Below are 13,889 nucleotides of genomic sequence, written 5' to 3'. Positions count from 1 at the left end.
GCCATGTCCCTCTTGCACTTTCAACCAGGAGGTGGGGGGGACTGAGCTGTAGAGGTTTATCAGCGAGTTCATCTAAAGGGATGGAAGCCTCTCATGTGATAAGAGGTTGAAAACGTTGAGCTTGTTTAGCTTAGAAAAACAACTTCTCGGAGGGGATCCCATTTACATGTATAAATATGTGTGTGGTCAGTACAAAGGACTAGCACATGACTTATTCCCTGAAAAGACCATACTATGGACCAGGGGGCACTCATTGCAGGTGGAAGAAAAGCAATTCCAGCCCCTAAATAGGAAAGGGTTCTTTACAGTCAGAGCACTCAGACTGTGGAATTCACACAGAGGTAGTAATGGCAGACACTAACAGCTTTAATAAAAGGGCTGGATGATTTCCTCGATACACATAACATTGTGGGTTACAGTTAAATTAGACAAAATATTACACCTATAGTAGTATATTTGATCCAGGGTTCTAGTACTGATCGCCTTTTCTCAGGGTCAAGAGGGAATTTTTTCCCCTGATGCAAATTGACTGAATGTGTCCTGTGTTTTGCCTTCTTCTGGATCAACAGTTTTTAGGTCTAGGGATTTTAGTAATACCATTTCTAGAAATGCAAAAAAATAAAACTAATTAAAATTATATATTGGTTCATTATAATTGTAATAGTGCAGTTATAATAAAAATAATACATTTGTGAGGCCTAGTCCCAGTAAGTTAGTGTCAGAGTACAACTGGGGGAGATAGGTTAACAGTGATGGACCTAGGTCTTTATTCAACCTATGTTACGTTACTAATGATCCTAGATTGTGAAGATCAACTGGACTTAAATTGGTATTATTCTTTTTAGCGCCCCCATTCACACCTTTACCAAGAAGACCACAGGGACATAGATGTTAAATGCAGACTAGTTCAATATGCTATCCAAGTACGTATGATGGATTGACTGGACCTGTTACTCAGCAGCTATCCTTTGGACTGTATTTAATAGGATAACCCCAGACCGAGGGCATCGTCCACAAAACCTCCTTACCAATATCAGTAATACTACTAGTAAAGAGTAGTGAAGCTTTGAGACCTTAGTGAGACAGACTTACAAGCCCCAAGTTGCCTGGCTAACCTGGCAACCCAACGTGAGGCAGACAGCTGAGGAAAATCCTAGACCTAACATGGCAGGGTTTTCCGCAACTATGAAGAGGTCTGAAAAAACTTCAAACATGCCAACATGAGACATAAGCTCAGACCTGAAATGGCAGGAGGCCCAGCCATGCAGCTCTCTGCCTCCTGCAGGTCAGAGACGCCGATCCCCTCACCATCGCGGTCCCGGTCTGGCATCCTCCGGCTCCCCTGCTGCATCTGCCCGAGGTACGCGCACCATGCGCAGTTGCCCGGGCACTGTACTTAGGGCGTGCGCTCCCTCCCTCTTAAAGGGGCCCACGCGCAGTCCTAAAGAGTCCCCGGCCAATGGCCGGAGGACTGCCCAAAATGGAGGTGCCTGTGCAAGGTTGTTGTTTGTGTGCTAACACTCTCTCCAGCCCTCAGGTTCCAGTGTCCGCCTGCCTGTCTACCAGCCGTGCCCATCTGTTGTGCCTGTCTGCTTCGGCCATCAGTCCCATGGGAGTCGCCTGCTCTCACACAAGGTTGGTCCCAGAGTGGCACCTGGTTCACCTTCCCGGTCCCTCCTTGGTTCACTGAGTTGACTAAGCCGCCGTGTGGGCAGGGTCGGTCCGGGTAGGCACTTAGTTAGGCCCCTCTGGTCCCTCCTTGTATCACAGGACAGAGGTTCCACCACCCGGATCCGTAACAGTTTGCACAGGCCATGGAATAAGGTGGCTCCCAGGCTCCTTCACTCTCAGACCTGCACCAAGAGGTCTCTCGCCAGAAATCCCAACAGGATACTATCCTGTCCTATCTGCGGACAGTCAACTCTTGCTTGGAAGCGCTGTCCACCCCGACTGTGTCCGCCTCTAACCAAGCGGCACCCACTCCGGTGGCACTTTAACCCAGTGGCGCTGTGGCATCTGACTTAGGACCCCGGCTATCTGCTCCTTCACGTTTTGGTGGTGACCCTACCCTATGTCATGGCTTCATTAATCAGTGCACACTGCAGAGCTCCTGGCACACCAGTTCGCCTCCAACCGGGCCAAGGTGGCATTCATCATGTCTCATCTCACCGGAGAGGCGTTGGCGTGGCTTAACCCTCTGCGGGAGAGAGGGGATCCTCTGGTGTCCGACCTCCAGGCTTGCCTTGCGGCTTTCCTGAAGGTGTTCGATGAGCCCGGACGAAAATCTTCGACTACCTCCTCTCTTCTCCGACTCCGCCAAGGGAGTCTCTCTGTGGGACATTATGCCATGCGTTTCCGCACCCTCGCATCCGAACTTGCCTGGAACAATGAGGCTCTGGTGTCCACCTTTTGGGAGGGCCTTTCCGGACGGATCAAGGATGAGCTAGAAGGTCGTGACATACCTCCCTCTCTGGACGACCTGGTGTCATTAGATACACGGATCGACATCCGTTTTCAGGCGCGTTCTAAGGAGGCGACCTGTGAGAAGATCCCTGCGCCTCGCACCAACCTTTCAAAGGCCAGTCTCGCAACCAGCATCCCCTCCGGTGTCTCCTCCAGAGTCTATGCAAATAGACCAAGTTAAGATGGTGAAGTCTCGCCAGGAGGCCCGCCGCGCCGAGGGGAGTTGCTTCTAGTGTGGCAGTATAGAGCATCTAATCCGCTCCTGTCCGGTGAGACCAGGAAACTCCAGTGTCTAGAACCGCTCGAAGAGGTCGTCCTAGGCAAAAGTTCTTCCTCTCCGCCCTTGACTCTGTCCGTTTCGGTTATCAGTGATAAGACCCGCTTCTTCGAGACTGCCTATCTGGATTCTGGAGCCGTTGGGAACCTCATTCAACAGGCCGTTGTGGAACGATATCAGAGTCCTACCATACATCTGACTGATCCTTTAGCGGTTTCCTCTGTGGATGGAAAGCTTTGCTCTGTGACCATCTTGTTTGTCACTGAGCCTGTAACTCTTCAGGTGGGAATGCTACATTCGGAGAGGATCTCCTTCTACGTACTGTCTGGTCTCTCTTATCCCCTCTTGCTTAGCCTGCCTTGGTTACAGAGACATGAGCCCGTCCTGAATTGGAGCTCGGGTGAGGTGCTCCGTTGGGGTCAGGAATGTCATAAGTCCTGTCTGGTTCAGGTTGGTCCTGCAAGACCTCAGTCTACTCCAGCTAACCTACCTGGCCTGACGGCACCCTACTGGTCATATGTCTTTGATAAAAAAGGAGGCAGAGACACTACCACCTCATAGGCTGTATGATTGCCCCATCGACCTAATACCTGGTGCTTCACCTCCTCGCGGGCGAATTTACCCCTTGTCGCTGGCCGAGACCCGTGCTATGTCTGAGTACATAGAAGAGAATCTTGCTAGGGGATTTTTCCAGAAATCCACCTCTCCAGCTGGAGCAGGATTTTTCTTCGTCAAAAAGAAAGACAGCTCTCTTCGTCCATGCATCGACTATAGGGGCCTAAACCAGATTACCATCAAAAATAAGTACCCCCTGCCTCTCATCTTGGAGCTGTTTGACCGCCTAAAAAGCGTGAAGATCGTCACTAAGCTCGGTCTTCGTGGGGCGTACAATCTGGTCCAGATTCGCCAGGGAGACGAGTGGAAGACGACATTCAATACTTGGGATGGTCACTACGAGTACTGTGTGATGCCCTTCGGTCTTTGTAATGCTCCAGCCGTCTTCCAGGACTTAGTGAACGACATCTTCCGAGATCTCCTGTATTCCTGCGTGGTGGTGTACCTGGACGATATCTTGGTGTTCTCCCCTGATCTGCCCTCTGTTCGTCAGGTACTGCTGAAGCTCCGGAAGAATCGCCTGTATGCAAAGTATGAGAAATGCCTCTTTGAGCAGACCTCCCTACCATTTTTGGGGTATATCATTTCTGAGACCAGACTGCGGATGGATCCGGAGAAGGTGTCTGCCTTCTTAAAGTGGCCGTCCCAACCTGAGGGGTTGAAGGCTATTCAGCGGTTTCTGGGATTTGCTAACTATTACTGCCTCTTCATTCCTCATTTCTCCTCCCGGACTGCTCCCATCTCTGCTCTCGCCCATAAAGGGGCAAATCCCAGGGAATGGACTTCCGAGGCGGAAAGTGCTTTTGTCTCTCATAAGCATGCCTTCTCCTCCGCTCCAGTGCTACATTGTCCAGATTACAATAAACAGTTCTTCCTGGAGGTTGATGCCTCTTCCTCCGGGGTCGGAGCAGTGCTCACCCAGAAATCCTCGTCCGGGCGAATGGGGACCTGCGGCTTCTTCTCCAAACTCCGTCCGAGCGCAATTACTCCATAGGTGATCGAGAACTGCTGGCAATAAATTAGCGCTAGAGTGGCGCTACTTGCTTGACGGGGCTCTGCACTCGGTGGTCATCTCCACTGACCATAAAAAGCTCGCTTACTTGCAGACCGCCCAAAGACTAAATTTGCATCAGGCCAGATGGTCTTTGTTCTGTGCTCGTTTCAGCTTTACTCTCCATTACCGCCCGGCAGACAAGAATATTAAAGCTGATGCTCTATCCCGCTCTACCGACCAAGAGGAGGAGCCTCTACACATCATTGACCCCTCCAGAATAATGACTGTTGCTCCGCTTGACCTGTCTCATCTACCTCTTGGTAAGACCTTCGTAGTGGCTCAGGATTCAGAAGTGAGTCTTACTCTGGGGTCATTCGGCCAAACTCGCTGGTCATGTCGGCCAGAGGAAGACGCTTCTGCTCATTGCCCGACATTATTGGTGGCCCACCCTGCGCAAGGATGTTGCGGATTTTGTCGCGGCTTGTTCCTCCTGTGCCAGTAACAAGATACCAAGGCACCTCCCAGCTGGTCGTCTTCTTCCTCTCCCCGAGCCTTCTACTCCTTGGCAACACAGCCGTGCCCGCCTGCTTGTCTACCCGCATCACCTGCCTGTCTACCAGCCGTGCTCATCTGCTGTGCCTGTCGGCTTCGGCCATCAGTCCTGTGGGAGTCGCCTGCTCTCACACAAGGTCGGTCCCAGAGTGACACCTATTTCACCTTCCTGGTCCCTCCCTAGTTCACTGAGTCGACTAAGCTACTGTGTAGCCAGGGTCGGTCCGGGTAGGCACTTATTTACGCCCTATGGTCCCTCCTTGTGTCACAGCACAGAGGTTCCACCACCTGGATCCATAACAGCCATGAGGCTCAATACACAAGCCATGAGGCCTAGGCCAAACAAACATAGGTAGGTATGTAATCATTAAATGTAGATTCTTCCAGATTGATGTTAACATTTCAGAGTGCAACTGGGCCCCTGCTCACTGCCACTTACTAGAGGTTGCTATAGAACACAGCATGGTGTTCAATGATTCACGGCTGCTCCAGCCGTGTGCTCCAAGTTTCAACATGCTTGAGGACAGTAAACCACATTGAAGCAGGAAGTGGGAGTTGCCTTTTTTGTTTTGTGCTCAGGGCTTCCTGTCCGGTAATAGGGACGGATCCTACTTTTTCGTATGGTGCTGTTATGTGTGAGGGGAAAAAGGGGAATAGTTAATCTTTTGTCTTGATGTACGACATTTATGATTGCATTTCCATTTCAAAGTTAAAAAAGGTTTTAAGATTTTAGGTCATAGCGGTCTTAAAAAAAACACAAGGAACCGATACATTTATGTTGCAAGCACTTAAAACATGCATAAAAAGTTGCAATTTGTCCAAAATACTATATTAACATGTGACATTAAACACTGGTTACCCGCTGTTATATAAAATATTGAAACAAACCAATTAATGTTTTTAAAAAGTTGCAATTTGTGCAAACGTTCTGCATTAAAGAGTGAAATTGATTTCATGCTCTTCTCCAACACTGTAAACTATACAACCATGCTTAAACAGTTACGCTGATGTAATTTGCACCAGATTTATTAAGGTAAGACATTCCTAAATAAGGAGTGGTAAAGTTTGTCAGTACACTAAAGCACCAATTCATCAATTCATCATTGCCTTTGTGCCTGTTTTTTTTGTCTAGTTTTGTGTTTTGCACCTTTTTTTGCTATTTAATTATACTAATAAAAGGTTATTATTCTATTTATTCAGTGTATTCTATTTTGTGTTCGCTTGGTGACACCAGATGTTTTCAGCTGATTCATCAATTATGACTTTAACCCCTTCACCCCCGTGCGATTTTGTTTTTCCCTCCTCTTCCAAGAGTCTAAACTTCTTTATTTTTCTGGCCATATAGCCATATAAGGGCTTGTTTTTTGTTGCGGGACAAGTTGTACTTTTGTATGACAACTCATTTTACTATACTGTATACTGTAGTGGAAAAGGGGAAAAAATCCCAAGTGCACTGAAATTGCAAAAAAAAGTGCAAATGCAGAATTATTTTTTGAGTGCTTTATTTATCATGTTCACAATATCATTCCCCAGGTCTGTACGAGCACGCAGAAACAAAACATGTATATATTTTTTTTTTTTTACTTAAGTAGTGAAAAAAATATCAGAAATTTGTTAAAAAAAATAAAAAAAATTTGCTTTTGTGCCCATTTTCCGCGACCCGTAATGTTTTCAACTTTCAGGATATGGGGCTGTGTGAGGGCTTAATTTTTACGCCCTGAGCTGATAAAAGTATAATTTTATTGAAAAATAAATTAAAACATGCAATTGAGAAAACAGGTACTTTTTATATAATATATATATATATATATATATATATATATATATATATATATATATATATATATATATATATATATATATATATATATATATATATATATATATATATATATATATATATATATATATATATAATATATATTTTATTTATTTACTGGTCCCTAGATATGCAGAGACTATACATTTATATACACTTGCACAGATGCAAAAACACTGAAACCATCTAGACTGTCCCTTAGGGCACATGTAGTAACTTGCGGTTGCAAATCCCTAGTAGACCATAAATGAGGGAAACCAAGAGTAGGGGTTTTTGGTGCCAAATCCCCAATGCACGTTTCGGAGTTACAGCCTTCTTTTTCAGCACTGCTATGCATAGATAAAATGACGATCTCCTATGAAAGATTATTTTTTTTTAGGTCATCCCTATGTATTTGCGTACATCTGTTCTCTCCCTCTGCTTTTTATACTTTTCTAAGTATGTGTTAGGTTGATCTCAAATCATAATGGTGTCCTCATTTGTAGTATTTTGTATATTAGGTCACTCCCTATAAGCGCAGGCAATGAGAGATTGACAGCGGTATTTAACTAGCTAACAGCCGCGGGTGGATCGCGATTCCACCCGCGGCTGTTGCGAGCACATGTCAGCTGTATAAATCATTTGTCATGTGCCCGATTTGGTGCGGGCTCAGCGCCGGAGCCCGCACTGAACAGGGGGTTGTGACGTTAATATATATGGTGACCTCCCTTAGGATGCCATGCCTTGTAACATGTTGAATTATGTCTGTTAATAAAACTTTGATAATTTTATAAAAAAAAATATATATATATATTTTTGAGATCCCACCTTTTTCATTTTGTACTCTGTAGGTTAAATTTCTTTATTACGCTGCAGTAAATTATACACAGAATTTAGTTAACCCATGTTAGTAATAAGACAAAGAAAAGGTATTTTATAGAAAGAAAAGGGATTTATTGTCATCACAGAAGACAGTGCTAAATGTCATACCAATGCATTACTGTGCGGAGCTCATCAAGACTTGTTGGCTTGGATAGTTTTTGGGCTTTTGTACAGCTAACATTCTAATATGAGCTGAGACCGCAATATTATAGACTGATAAATATAGAACGCTGGTAGACATAGTATGAAATAATAGACTGGTCAAGGCATCAGCTGAAACAGACATTATAATACAACATACATGTGACACCTGGAGGTAAAATACTTCTGTTGGGTGGTTTTCGTCAGCCATGTGTTGGAGTATCAGGCAGAACCGCACTGGTAGCACTGAATGCTGAAACGCCCTTATAAGTATTTATCTAATGTCTATAACCAGCTTTTTATGCATAGTACAGCATGTGAGGCTGTAAGCCTAAGGATCATTGCTCTTCTCATGACTTTCCAGGTGTGCCTTTAGTTTGCTTTTATATGGGAAATGTTTGCCACATTCATGGCAGGAGAGTTGTCTTCTCACAGTGTGAATCCTTTGATGTATGTTGAAGTTGGACTTTGTAGTAAATCCTTTCCCACAGTCAGTACACGTGTAAGGTTTCAGCACAGTGTGGACTCTCTGGTGTCTAACAAGGTTGTTCTTCTGCTTGAATTTATTCCCACATTCAGGACACGCAAATGGTTTTTCACTGGTATGTATTTTTTTGTGGTTTATAAGACCTGACCCTGTGCTAAAGCACTTTCCACATTCAACACAAATGAATGGTTTCTCCCCAGTATGAGATCTTTGATGCTTCATCAGCTCGGTGTGTTTTAGGAAACACTTTCCACATTCTGAACACATAAACTGTTTCATATCTATGTGAGTCCGCTCGTGCCGAAGTAGCAGCGCCTTATGAGTAAAACGTTTCCCGCAAAGGCTGCAAGGGTAAGGTTTGTCCAATGTGTGAAATTTCTGATGTCTGATAAACTTGTGTTCATCCACAAAGCTGCGTCCACATTTAGAACACGTGAATGTCTCCTCCATTTCATGAATTCGTTGATGGCTGACAAGATTGTCTTTCCGTGCATAAGATTTTCCACAAACTGTGCAACAGAATTGCTTTGATCCCCTGTGGACCCTCATGTGTTCAGCAAGATTGGACTTGTTGGAAAAACATTTCCCACATTCTAAACAAGCAAATGGCTTCTCACCTGTGTGAATTCTCTCATGGATGACAAGATGAGAGTTGCTAGCAAATATCTTATCACATTCAGAGCAGTATAAACTTCTGCTGGTTTTGTGTGTCCGTATATGTGCTGAGAGATCAGTTTTATTACAGAAGTCGGCCCCACACTCTGTACAAGTCATTTTCTTTCCTTTGTGTGTCTCCCGATGTCTCACAAGGTTGCCATGGTTATTAAAACCTCTCTTACATACAGGGCAGGTATATGTGTTCTTTGATGTCTCGAGGGATGAAAAAGCAGATTTCATTTCTGGTGCCTTCTTTTTCTCTACAGTTTGATCAATCCCTTCGATATACTCCCCTGTAATTGTAAAAGAATTAATACTGTTGCCTGAGAGTTTCCCTTCATCACCAAAGTTTATTTGTTCTTTAGTATAATCTACATGATTATGAACACAAGCGTCCATAAGGTTTTCATCTTCAAAAGAAGATGGTTCCTCCTTGATTTGAACCGGTGGGCACTGTCCTGTGAGAAATATTGGTGCATCACCGATTGTATCTTTTAGCTTTTCTTCATTATATGACACTATTTCCTGCTTTATTTCAGTAGATTGATATTGTGTGTAATCTGTGGGAGTACACATTTTGGGATCTAATAAATTTCCTCCACACAATGGTGGTTCTTCTTTAATAAAAGTAACTGGATAGTGTTGTGTTGTATCTGTGGTTATACACATGTTTGGATCTGGTAGGTTTCGTCCATCATATAAGTTAGATTCCTCCTTAATACAAGCAGAGGAATATTGTATATTATCTGTAGTTATCTGAATGTTTTGGCTTGTGAGGTCTCCTCCTCCTTCATACAAGACTGGCTCTTCTTTAATATTAGAAGATCGATTTTGTTTTAGATCATGTAAAGGTGCAGAAGTGTTAAGGTCTATAATGTTTTCGCTTTTCTGAAAAACTGGTTCCTCCTTAATATGAGTGGCTGACGAGTGGATACACTTTGGGAATGTATAAGTTCTGAGGTCTTTAAGGCTTCGTTCATCATGTGAAACTAGTTCTTCTTTAACAAGAGATGGATGTTGTTTGGTATGATGTGGGGCTGATTTAATTTTAGCATCTGCAAGATTTTCTTCATCTTGAAAGACTTTATTACTATCCTTATATGAAATGTTCTTTTCATAATGGTCAATATCTAATGGGCTTTTTTCTTCACACGACATCACTGTATTATGTTCATTTTGGTTAAACTCCATCTGTTTAGTAAATATATTAATATTCTGGTCAGCTTCATTTTTATTTGATGCCAACTCTTCTATTAGAAATAAGCGGTTGTTCATTTTTGTTCTCTTTTATGTTTTATCTTCTTGACATATCCACCAACCTTCAGTTTAACAGCTGACTTTAGAAAGTTACGATGTCTTCCAGACCTCTGAAGACCTTTCAAAGACCTGTTGGAAAGAAATAGAAGGTAAGTGCTCATAATGGTACTACATACCTCATTCACCTAAATCTTGAATTCAAGCAAATATCTAAATATATAGATATATATTTTTTTACTATGAATACGACCACTAGCAACTATCTAACTAACTGACTTTATCAGTGGACGTAACCATGGATGCCTAAGGTCCTGCGATGCCTGCACATGAGGTAAGAGATAGTGAATCAAAAATACTATACTACATTTATAATTGGAGATACTTGCTAATATTATTAATAATAATATACCTACTACATACTGGGATAGGATCTTGGAGATGGGAATACCCCTTTAAATGGTCACCTGACCAACTAAAATTTGAGCGTCGATAATGAGACTGATTTTCTGATTTTTCCTAATCATATAGAGGTCTTACAATAAATTTAGAAGTTTACTTAAACTAATTACAGATCTATATTTGATGAGCCAGAACAGATAAACATGCTGCTTTTGTGGTATTCGCAGCGGAAACCAGCTTTGGATTTCTTTCCTTAGTTTTTTGGGTTCTTCAGTGTCACCCCATGTGTATGTGAAATCCAAAAAGTTTGTATCTCAAAAGAAGCTGCCATCAGATCTTGTTTCCCGGTTTTGTGGACCCCACATTTATTATTAACCATTCACATCCATAGCTAACTGGGCATTTAGATAAGTAACCTTCAAATACAAAAAGGGTTGGAATTGAGAACTTTTACACTTTCATTTAGTGCAGTGTGATAAAATGCAAGTTTTCAGCAGCCCAAACTCGAATGAGATCTCTCTCTTTAGGTAAACAGATTACCGGTTATTACTTTCGGTTCATTCGATGATATATTGCTACTAATATACACTTTGACTAACATTTGCACTAGCCATATCCCCACACCAACTCCAAAAGTATATTGCAATACCACACACTGTTTAACCAGGTGCACTCTACTGCTGATTCTACATACAGCTTGCACAATACCCACTTTGTCCTAATCTCCAGTGCCTCTAATATTATGACAAGCACAACATATATTACTAAATTGCAACAGTGATAAGCAGCAGGGCTAATTTAGACTATATTACAGCACATAAAAAGGGCAAGTACCTGGTACTAGTCATTTTATGTAATTTTGAGCTTTTTGGTATCCAAGTAGAAAACCTCTTTAATTGTATTAGCACGGTTATTTGTATTTATTGCATGGAAATCATAAACAACTTGTTTCTGTCGGATCTTTAATTATATCAGTTTGTTGTGGACTTAAGGGGTTTAAGGACCCTAGGATTTTCCGTTTTTTTGCATTTCGTTTTTTGCTCCCCTTGTTCCCAAAGCCATAGCGGTTTTATTTTTTGGTCAATATGGCCATGTGAGGGCTTGTTTTTTGTGGGGCGAGTTGTACTTTTGAAAGACATTACTGGTTTTACCATATCGTGTACGTGAAAGCGGGGAAAAAATTCCAAGTGCAGTGAAATTGCAAAAAAAGTGCAATACCACAGATGTTTTTTTAAATCTGTTTTTACCACATTCACTGAATGCTAAAACTGACCTGCCATTCTTATTCTCCAGGTCATTACAAGTTTGTAGATACCAAACACGTATAGTTTTTTTTTTTATTTAAATGGTGAAAAAAAAAAAATTCAAAGCTTGCTAAAAAAAAAATAAATGGCGCCATTTTCCAAGACCTGTAGCGTCTCCATTTTTTGGGATCTGGGGCCGGGTCAGGGTTTATTTTTTGCGCGCCAAGCTGAAGTTTTTATTGATGCGATTTTGGGGTAGATCCGATGTTTTGATCGCCCGTTATTGCATTTTATTGCAATGTTGCGGCGACCAAAAAACTTAATTTTGGTGTTTAGAATTTTTTTCTCGTTACGCCGTTTACAATCGGATTAATTCTTTTTTTATATTAATAGATCAGGCGATTTTGAATGCGGCGATACCAAATATGTGTACGTGGTTTTTTTTTAATAATTTTATTTTCAATAGGGCGAAAGGGGGGTGATTTAAACTTTAATATTTTTTTAATTTTTTAAATATTTTTAAAAACTTTTTTTTTTTTTTTTTACACTTTTTGCATGCTTCAATAGTCTCCATAGGAGACTAGAAGCAGCACTTGTCTGATCGCCTCTGCTATATAGAGGTGATGTGCAGATCACCTCTATGCAGCAGAAATGCTCCTGTGCTATGAGCGCCGACCACTAGGTGGCGCTAATAGCAATCAGCACATGACAACCACTGGGGTCTGCTGCAGACCCAGGGTTGTCATGCCCACTCATCAGTGACCCGCGATCACGTGATGGGGTCACCGATGGGCGAGGTAAGTGACGCGCTTCCGGCGCGGCGCTGTTAAATGCCGCTGTCAGATTTTGACAGCGGCATTTAACATGTTAACAGCCGGCATTGGATCGCGATTCCACCTGCAGCTGTTGTGGGCACATGTCAGCTGTATAAATCAGCTGACGTGCCCCGTTCAGTGTGGGCTCACCGCCAGAGCCCGCGCTGAACGGGGGGTTACAGTCTGGTGCGTACTATTACGCCCCAGGCTGTAAAGGGGTTCAAGTACTTTTATAACTTTAATAAGTTACTATTTATTACAAGTGCGACTATGCATTGGTACAAGTGCAGCATGGCTATAAGCGGTAATCTACATGCCACCTGTGTGAGGCATGTGGATCAGGAGAGAAGACTGTCTCATACTGGTAAAGACCCCTTTCATCTCATCTCATCTATATAAATAAAAATGTAAATGTTTGTTCAAAATCATAAATCTCCGAAAGTTATTCACTGATTGCTTTGAAATTTTGACACAACGTTGCATTCGAATACACGCATGTTTTTAGATACCTACTATGTTTTTATATACCAGCTGTTGGATGTAAAAGCAACAGCAAGAGGGGGGGTGTTACGAGCTCAGTCCCAGGCTGACTCTCTCCGGCCGCCCGGCATTCCCCCCCCCCCCCCCTTAGTGACCTCTCACTCATAAACCCTTCTCCCTCTCCTTCATTCGCCCTAGCTGCTGCCTGTGCTCTGTTCCGTTCGTGTCCCCCGTTGGGGTTGGAGGGAAGGGGAATGAGGAGACCGTCTGTTTGAGGCCGAAAGACGCTGCTGCTCATCACCACCACCGCCTGAGAGGCGGCCGCCTCTGCTCTCCGGCAGGTGAGTCTTATTTCCAACTGTGTAACAACAAGCAGGGGAGGGAGGGAACGAGAGATGGAGGCTGCACGGAGAAGCGCAGGCCGCGGTCTCCGCTCTGGGTGCTAAGCTGGGCCCGAGCCTCGCAGCAGTGGGCGGATAGCGAGCGAGTGCAAATCCCACTGTGCCACCGGCGCTGTGATCTCGCTGGTACGGGCCCGGGATATGTCAAGCGAATCACTCCTCCTCTGCCGCCTGCCTTCATCACTGCGCCCCCTCCAGTCACATTCCCTCTGTACTAAAGAACTGCATAACTACGAGCAAACCCCTCGTAGCAATCCCTGACATAACCGGCTCCATTGTGACACCTGACAGCAAGTACCAACCTCTTTAGTGACCTGTGCAGAGTAAACGGCGCAGATCTAAGTGCAATATTACTCAAAAAAGTAGTAAAAGGTGGGGTAACTGAATACTGCTCACCTTGCAGAAGTCTTGAGATTCAGCATTTAAT

General features: G+C 43.5%; 1 protein-coding gene across 6 annotated transcripts in view; it reads right to left on the bottom strand.

Annotated features, from left to right (window-relative positions):
- Nucleotides 1-7,631: 7,631 nt before the first annotated feature.
- LOC141273074 (uncharacterized) overlaps nt 7,632-13,889 on the bottom strand; it is a 47,476-nt gene continuing 41,218 nt past the window's right edge. For 5 of the 6 annotated variants that reach the window (XM_073684431.1, XM_073684434.1, XM_073684436.1 and 2 more), the window contains 2 exons: nt 10,186-10,252; nt 7,632-10,057 (listed from right to left, as the gene is read on the bottom strand). In XM_073684431.1, the coding sequence (XP_073540532.1) occupies nt 8,054-10,057; nt 10,186-10,252 (2,071 nt within the window). In that variant the 3' untranslated portion in view covers nt 7,632-8,053. Of the gene's footprint in view, nt 10,253-13,889 lie in introns of all 6 variants that reach the window. The other variant, XM_073684433.1, reaches the window with a different exon arrangement.

Source organism: Phyllobates terribilis, unplaced genomic scaffold (genome assembly GCF_046119375.1).
Source record: "Phyllobates terribilis strain yellow unplaced genomic scaffold, ASM4611937v1 Scaffold_5__5_contigs__length_657084704, whole genome shotgun sequence".
Taxonomy (NCBI): Eukaryota; Metazoa; Chordata; class Amphibia; order Anura; family Dendrobatidae; genus Phyllobates; species Phyllobates terribilis.
This window is presented reverse-complemented; position numbering and strand designations above follow the sequence as displayed.